Source organism: Cryptotermes secundus, unplaced genomic scaffold (genome assembly GCF_002891405.2).
Source record: "Cryptotermes secundus unplaced genomic scaffold, Csec_1.0 scaffold174, whole genome shotgun sequence".
Classification (NCBI taxonomy): domain Eukaryota; kingdom Metazoa; phylum Arthropoda; class Insecta; order Blattodea; family Kalotermitidae; genus Cryptotermes; species Cryptotermes secundus.
The window spans coordinates 947,592-956,921 of NW_019734351.1; the positions used below are offsets into that span (position 1 = coordinate 947,592).

At 38.4% G+C, this 9,330-nt stretch overlaps 1 protein-coding gene across 1 annotated transcript in view; it reads right to left on the reverse strand.

Annotated features, from left to right (window-relative positions):
• Window positions 1-9,267, reverse strand: part of LOC111868786 (very long-chain specific acyl-CoA dehydrogenase, mitochondrial) — a 41,133-nt gene extending 31,866 nt beyond the window's left edge. Inside the window, exons 1-2 of the mRNA XM_023859758.2 lie at window positions 8,994-9,267; window positions 5,900-6,107 (exon numbers count right to left, since the gene is read on the reverse strand). Of these exons, the coding sequence (XP_023715526.1) occupies window positions 5,900-6,107; window positions 8,994-9,061 (276 nt within the window). The 5' untranslated portion in view covers window positions 9,062-9,267. The remainder of the gene's footprint in view (window positions 1-5,899; window positions 6,108-8,993) is intronic.
• Window positions 9,268-9,330: the final 63 nt, after the last annotated feature.

Below are 9,330 nucleotides of genomic sequence, written 5' to 3' on the forward strand. Positions count from 1 at the left end.
CTCGAACAACCGGACAAGTCGGCCGTAGCTGAACACAGCATCGATCTGGGACACCGAATTCAGCTTCAGAATACCTCCATCCTCGCCACCAAGACCCGCTATATGGATCGCATTATTAGGGAGGCAATTGAGATTGAACTGCATCCAGGAAATATGAACAGAGAGGGGGGGTTTTGTCTCAGCAAGTCTTGGAAACCTCTCATCTGTTCTCTTAGAAAACCCCCACCGGGATATGACGCCAGGTCCAGAAGGCCACACAGGCCATGACCAACCAACATAACAACCCCCACCCCTCAGCTCACGGGTGGTGCCCAGCCTTCAACCTTGCCTTTCTCTCCCCTACACAAAAACCACGCTTGTCCTACTCCCTTCCCCTACCCCTCCCACACTACTGCTTTCACTTGTATACTTGCCCTTCCCCTTTCTCCCTCACTGCTCTCACATAGCTGTGTATTTTTCCACAGTCTGCTTTTACCGGTTCTCACGGTCTCTTTGCTTGCAGATTTCTTATATATTTTTTCTTCTACCCTGAAGATGGAGGCGATATGTTCCTCCGAAACGTCGGTTAACACCACATATACACAGTGCCAAATCCCAGAAGACTGCTTTCTTCATAGTCACCGCCATGAAAGCCTCAAATCTTACAAAAGAAGTCTTCTTGGAAGATGCAGCGGACATTTATTTGGAATGCTATCAAAATCACAGGCCTTTGTTTACTTCAAGGACTGTATTTCTGACTGGCTTGTCCAGCTGGTCCTCATGATATATGATGTGTGTTAACAAAGTAGTGCCAACTTTAGCAGATAGAGGGTGTCTGGTGGTCAGCGCAACGAATCCCCACAGCCATTAATTTCGGTTTTCTAGACCAGAGCCGCTATTTCCTTGAAATAGCTCCTCAATTATCATCAAGAGGCTGATTGGACCCCGTTCCACACCCACTACTTCTCGGAAAAAATCTGGTAGAGCTGACAAGCGGCAGTCACTCGGTCGGTATTGTTCGCTTGCAGACTAAAATCGCGGAGTTTTTTTTTGTTTGTTAACAAAGTGATGAGATTAATTTTGTACAAAAACATTTTTCAATTAATCATCTAAATCAACACTGTCCCCTTCAAAATAGCATCGCTTTTATGCAACACACTTGGCCCAGCGAATTTTCCATGCTTCATGACAGGACTTGAAGACAGATTCTGATTCTGGGTCTTGATGGCGTCAGTTTCACCATTCTGAACGCTGTCAAGTGTTCGAAAATGAGAGCCCTTGACTCTCAATTTTAATTTGGGAACAAGTAAAAATCACAAGGTTAAAGATCTGGAGAACTGGGAGCCTGTGGATGCATGGGAATGCATTTTTTCACCAGAAATTCATGAACTGACACTGCTGTGAGTACAACAGCATTGATGTGATGAAGCTCGAAGGATTCAGTTGTCTACAACTTTCATTCAAACTTGCACCACCTTCTTTCTCATATGGCCCAGGACTTCAAGATAATATTTTTTATTCACTGACACCGGACAATATAAATTCTTTATGAACTACCCCATGAGAATAAAAAAAATTATGACTATTGTCTTGACTTTTTATTTGCTCATGTGAGCTTTCTTCTGTCTTGGGATACTGTGGCATGTGCCATTCCTCATTCTGCCTCTTCGTTCCCGGTTCATATTCAAAGAAAACAACTTTCCTTACCTATTAGGACCCAAGCAAGAAACTCTGGTTCAGTTTTGACCTGTTCCAAGCATTTCTGCTGACACTTCGTTCAAGTTAAAATCTTGTGTAACAATTTGGGCCATACATTCATTAATATCAAGTTCATCGGGGATCATTCAAATTGTCAAATGCTGATCTTGACGAATGAAAGCCCCCACACAGTCGACGCTTGCACTTGTTCTCACAGAGGCAGTGTGTTCAGATCACAGTTCATCTTCCACTGTTTCTCGCCCATTTACAGAGTCTCTATGCCACCGACATACATAAGTACATGATAGACAATCACTACTGAACGATTTCTGAATCTCTTTGTAGGTATTGGTAGTGCTCTCCCCCAGCTCGACACTAAACTTGATTGCATAACGTTGCTCCAGATTATAATGAATGCAGTTGCTTCTGTTGTGGTTTGTGTGGATGTATGTTTTTTTACAGCATCACAAAAATGGAGAATAATAATTATTATTCTCCATTTTTGTGATGCTGTAAAAAACATACATAATAATAATTATTATTCTCCATTTTTGTGATGCTGTAAAAAACATACATCCACACAAACCACAACAGAAGCAACTGCATTCATGTCAACAAGTTCAAACTTATACTGATGGTAGAGGAGGGATGTAGCTATCATCTTGTAATGGCCACGGTGCTGCAGTGCTCCCAGTTCTCACACTAAAAAATTAATTATCCTTACTCTGTTAACACATCATGTAGCCCCAGGATGGACCCAACAGAAAACACCGCTTCCAACAATTCTCCTGTTGTTGCTTGATGTAGCTTAATGTGTTCTATCATTGTGTCATCATTTATTGTGGCACTTCCTAGCAATATGCCTCGGATTTCAGCAAATATGTCACCATACACAGGTGAGAGACGACTGGTTTGTTCTAGGAAACAAAATCAAGTACAGCCACTGACATGTTCTTGGAATGCATCAGAAGAGTTGCAGTTATCACTGAAAGTCTCTGAAGCCATGTTAATGACTCACTCACTGAAGAACGATTAATGCCAAAGTCCAAAATGTTATCTCTAAGCCTTCTCAAATCATTACTATATGGCATAGGTCTAATGGTGTCTGTTCCGGTTCTTCTTTCTGCTAAGAAGTAACTTAAAATTTAAAATATTTTTGGTGTCCCAAAAAATATTAAACTACAGGTCTAGAATTAATGGTGTGCTTGTAGTTGAAGTGACTGAAACATGAGATCACTGATTAGAAGTAGAGTTTCCAATTCAGTGTTCATTCTTCAGTGACTGTTCTGATATTCTGATGTTAAAAGCGCCATATTGTTAGAATTAGCCACACACCTACTACACAATATATTTAGCATCCAGTGACCAACCAAACAATGATAACGAGCCAATAAAAGTGAAATATCTAACCACTTTCTTTTATCAGATGAAATCAGAACTAAAACTAGGACTTACAATAATGAATGACTTACATACCTCTATGGCTCACCTGCCATAAAGATAAGACTACAGCTCTTACAGCAACAGCATTGCTACACGAGGTAGGATAATGTATGCAACTCATGAATTTTACAAAATATTAGTTAAGCGCATGTCATGACTAACACACAATATTTTGAAACAGGCAGCTTGCATTAAAAAGTAGAAATAGGGGTGTACAAACCTCATTTTATATAGTTTCATTCAAAATCGAACATATTCTTCTTATAATTTTTACTTTTTACTTTTAAACATGTTCAAAGCAATCTGACATTCTTTACTTCAAAGTACTTACAAGCGATTTCTAGTAAAACACACTTATTGCCTATGTTTCAGAAATATCACATAAATCAGTTAAGATCGCTGTCTTCTGGGATATGATGCCATGCAGTCTGATAGATGTTTAATGATGTTTCAGACAAACATTCTGCCTCTTGTTTCAGAGTCACTATTCAACCATGATGGTGGAGGCAATATATTTCACCAAAACACTGGTGAATGTCTACCAGACTACACAGCATCACATTGCAGAGGACAGTAGTCTTCGTAGTCACTGTTGTGAGAGAATGAAATCGAACATAAAACTACTAAATAATTAACCCAAGTCATTCACCTATAATGTCTGTGTGCTTCCAACAAATACATTTATACTCTACATCATTGTCTGCTAACTTGTCCACGCCAAGTTGGCAAATGTAATTCTGGAGTCCTGCCTATCACCAAAACAAAACAGACGAATTACAACTTCAGATGGTACAACAAATGGACAATGTTGGAGTTAGTGGGTATGCCAATGATAATTTAAAAGAAAAAGAAAACTATCATCACTGTAACCATCATCAAAGAAGTTCAAATTCACTCTTAAGACAAAGGTCAAGAAACTTGACATATGGATCACATGGCAGAGTGCTATTTTAAGGTGAAGAGTTAGATAAGAATATACATCTCATAGTCATGTGAAGTGTACACACTAGGTCTTTGCTGCAAAGAAAGAAATCCATTCTCGACAGTCCAGTTTGGCTGATGGTTTATACTGGCTGGAAACCAGCATTCAATTCTAACAATACCCTGGGAACCTTCATTGGCAGCAAAGTTATCAACATAAAGTGATGTGCAGGACGATAGAACAACTGCACTAACCAATCTATTAATAATTTCAAACAAGATCACACTTAAAATTAGTCCTTGGAGCACGCAATTATCTTGATGGAATATGCAGACAAGACATTGCTGAGACAAATACAGAAGTAATGACCCGGCAGGAAGTTTGAAAGAAAAATTGGTTACCAATGCAAGATTCTATCAGTAGAGGGTTTCCATGATACCAGTTTCACAGTGATGTCATGCACCTTTTCTAAGGCAAAGAAGCCAGCACCAAACATTAGCATATAAGGAAGGTTTCAGATACAATTTTGCAGGTTCACTGTGTAGTCAAGAGTGGATCTATGGAGTTGGAACTCACACTGATCATTCAAGAGAAGATTCTCATGCTAGAAGATACAATCATGACTGATCAGCCAGACAAAGAAATACAAAGTTTAAACATATATGCCTCCAAAATTTTGTTTCTGCATTGTCCTCACAATCTATTATTCCCAATACAACCAAGTGAGCATTAATTAACAAAAACAATTGAAGAGTGTTCTTCAAATTTTACAACTATTGACAAACCAATGTAAAATATAATCAACTGGTAAAATAAATCGTTACAAATTGGTACTGAGGCAATGAATTATTTTTACACCATTATAAACTAGTGTCTTTATATTCAGACAGTTGCGCACCTCATGACTCAAGGTACGCGGGTCGTGGAATTTTTAAGGGCAGAAAAATTCAGGGAACAAGTCCTCCAGGAGGGACTTTAAGCCGTGGGTCCCGTGTCGTAGATTTATGGCACGTAAAAGATCCTCATGTCTCTAGGAGACCTCTGAGCAAAATTAGGCAAAGTTTCCCACCCAAGTAGTTTCCAATGCCTCCGGTAGATGGGGATCATGAATATTTTCCAAAACCTATTACAATGTTAATGTAATTGCCCATAACGGATATCCAAACACAAGCCATAGAAAACTTAATAGATACCATAAACATACGAGAAAAGCCTTCATTGTCAGAGTGACGTCTTTAAGTTTCCGAAAGATTACACTTTGTAGATTTCAGTATCATTTATCATAATAGATGTACTTATAAAGTGTAATCACAAAAATTTAACATAAAAATTTCATTGATTCACTGATAACTGTGAACAGACCAAGATATTTTGTACAAATACAATGCTGTTATTTCTGACTGTCCCAAACAAATGTATTAATAATAGAAATTAAATCATATTGCCCTCTTTTTTAAATATGTACTTTTCAGTAAATGTGGTATTCAATGAGGACCTATTTTCAATAAATTACAATTTACAAGGTACAATTAAACAACAAATAAAACTAGTGAAATGACACATAAAAATTACCCATTAAACAACATTCTAAAAGGCACTAGTGCTGTCCCCAGTACACAAATTAACAAGACTATCTTGCAGGTACTTTTGCAGATAAGCAGATAATCAGATAAAAATATTGGAGATTTACAGATACCTGCAATATCATGACATTCGTAATAATTTTGAGAAAATGATTCGAAGTGTTTTACATTAATGTCTTTAACTGAATCACATGATGATAAATCTGATAGGTCCTGAAAGGAGACCAAATTCTTTCCTTCCATGCAACCATTATCTTTCCCCACATATACAGACCTCAAAGAATTTGGCAGTTGGGTCAACAAACATCTTCAAAGTATCTTTCTGATCTTCATTTAGAACTTGTGGAAATGGGAAAACCTGTGCAGTCTCCATAACACCACGGAAGAGGTTCATGGTGAATGACTGTGATTCCTTTGCTTCACTGGTGGCCTTCTCCACCTCCTCACCCTTCCTTGCCACTTGAGGTGCTGTGGCCAGACCTCTGGAAAAACAATTTTGACACCTGAATTGTAGTGGTTATTTTTCATTATGGAATAACTTTTTGTAATATTTTGTAACTGTTTTAATGTTAAATAAACTGTTGTTTCCCTGAGTAACAATTCCTGCAATTTTGAAATGCCACAGTATTCTGAGCAATAACAGCTGTCAGAATATATATGCAAAAGGAAAAAAGATATTTAGCTGGGAATAAATGAATGAATGAATGAATATACATATTTTCTTGTGGGATCTGAGGTTCTCACAGCAGTGATTACGAAAAGTTCTATCTATATGGCTCAGGATAGGAACCATTGGTGGGATCTTGTAAACATGGTAATGAATGGAGGAACAGTAACTATTAGCTTCTCAAGAAGGATTCTGTTCCATGAAGTCAGTCAGTTACTTCACTGGATGGCTAGTTAGTTAGTTAGGTTAAGTTAGAGAGATTCTTTAGTGGGGTTAGACAGAGTCCACTTGGTACTGCAGCCACTACTGGCCTAGTGTACCAGCCCCAGATAATAGATGATGGTGGCTGTGGAGCAACTTCTGGAATGAAAATTGGCAGGGGAATCCAAAGTATTTGGAGAAAACCTGCCCCAGTGCCACTTTGTCCACCACAAATCCCACATGACCTGACCAAGGCTCAAACCTGGGCTGCTGCAGTGGGAAGCCAGCGACTAACTGCCTGAGCTATGGCACGGCCTTGGTAAGACGGATTCTTTTGTGTGTATATGTGTACGTGAATGCATGTGTGTGTGTGTGTGTGTGTGTGTATTTAGATGTGCATCAGCTTCTAAGGCTATTTACACCCATTTATAAGATCAAGGTAGAAATCAATGAAATAACAATACTTATAAAAGTCAACACAATGGATAACCAAGACAAAACAATGTGCAAGCCAAGCAGAGAGACCCCCATGCCCCCTATCCATGGGGTAGCTTTCCACCCCAATCATGGAGGCAGCACACCCCTCAGAAGACCAGCACCCACCCAACATTATCTGCCCCATGAATTTCTGGTCTTATTATGTATGCATAAAACGTCATAAAAAGTCACCTGACAAAATGAATCTCATTGTAAAATCAGAGATAAAAACATACTTGTCTTTATAAAGGTTAAATGCCAGGGTATATAGAGGCAAGCCACTATAAACCTAAAATTACCATGGTAGTAAAACTTAGTACAGACATAAAACATTAAGATTTTAAAACAGCACACAACATCAGTTAATAGACTCAGAGCACCAATGTGATGCTAATCACTAATGTCAAGACATATGATACACAATGACAATCATCCCCAAGAATACCATACAACATGCTGCGAAGGTGAAAGGTAATTCTTTCTTGAGTAATACAAGAACATCTGGGAAGAATTAATGGCCTTTTTTCCTTTCACTGTAATTTGAGCATGTGATGACAAGTAGAAAGAAAACATTAGTATATATGCATAATGAAATCAATAAAACAATACAGTCTGGGGCATTGTAGTGATCCATCTGTTAGTGGTGGTTCTCAGGAAACAGAAAGCAACATTAGATACAGACAACTTAGTGAATGGCACACCCAATGGGACATAGAAACAGCTGAAATACAAAATAGAGGAAGAAAAACATCCTTTGACATCAAAATTAATAACAAAAATGGCATGCCTTAAGAGTACCACTATCTGACCAAGTGCACAGTGCAGTAGATTCCTTTAAAAAAATGTTGCCTGAAGATGGCCCTGTGTGGCTGAAACATTTAGCATAGCAGAAACACTGAATGTACACATTTTAATAACATTGTAAACATCCTACGAACATTTTAGTGAATGAAATGTGATTTAGTCTTGATTAAAGTTTAAACTGATATTGTTGCATTGTAGACAGAAAACAAGACTACAACAAAATGATTCACATGTAATGTGAAGCCACTGTAAGTGACATTGTACAACGGCCTACTGTCAAGATGGCCTAGCAACGTGACAGTTAAAGCAAATGGCAGACCACTGTTGTTAAGAAACACATCAAGAGGAGGATGTAACTCTGCAGTCCTGAGAAGTGCACATGAATGGTTTTTGCTGTAGAGAACAAAAATCCATTCTGCAGAGCCCAGTGTGGGAGATAATTTATAGCAAACCTGTATCAGGCATTCAATTGTAACCACACCCCAAGACTGTTTCAGATAGCAATGTCCTCAGCATACAGCATACAGTAATGACGGACCTGATGGACCAACCTCATTAACTATCCCACTGAAGGCAAATGCAAACCCAGTCACACTTAACAGCTATGCTTGTGGGATTCCATTTTGTTGAAGACAAAATGCAGAAAGGATACTGGCAAGACAAACATGGAAGTAATGAACCTGAAGAAAGCTTGAAAGAGAAAGTTGTACCTAACACTGAACATTCCAATGACGCAAGATCCTTAGGATATAGTATCACTAAGATAAAGTGCTGGAACATGATGAAACAATTTTGGATAAATGCTCCAGGTTCATGAAATGGTTAAGAGTGGATCTGTAGTGTCATGACATATACCTAGCATTCGAAATGATGTACAAATTGCTGTATGTGAAATTCCAAGGACAGGTCATTTTTCTCTGGGAATCCAGTTTCCTTCACATGTCCTGCCCCACAAGAACTGTTTTAAAGGTCATAAAAAATGACATACATTTGGGTTCATCTACACTGAGACGTTAAGTGTAAGTAGTCATCATGGACAACAAAAAATGTTTCTGAAATCGGAATGCAGTTTTCTACACGCACACGCTGGCAAACTACAATTATTTTCGTTATTAGTAACAAATTCCATGAGGATGTCTTGTCAAAATGTAGATTAGGCTTATTGGTTTTAAAAACATTTTGTCATTGTAGCGAAGGCTTTTAACCAATTCACTCTCACCTTGAATTAACTTCCACAAAAGGAACTACATTTCGTGACAGATTTAAAACACGCCCAAATCGCAACATTGTCAGTAGAAAACGCCCACTGGATATGCCAAGGTAAAAACCAATGAGAAACTTAGAGAAATACACTTATCTAGTTGGTCGACTACGAATTACTGCAGTTCCTACACTCTCTCGAATTCTAACGGCCTCATATTTTTATTCGTACTAAATTATTTCCCAACAGCCAACCGCAATGACCGCTATGACGTAGTGTTTTCTGGGACGAATTACAAGTGTATAGTTTCTCACCAAACGTAGAAAATGTATTTTGCATAAGTACCAACAGTATG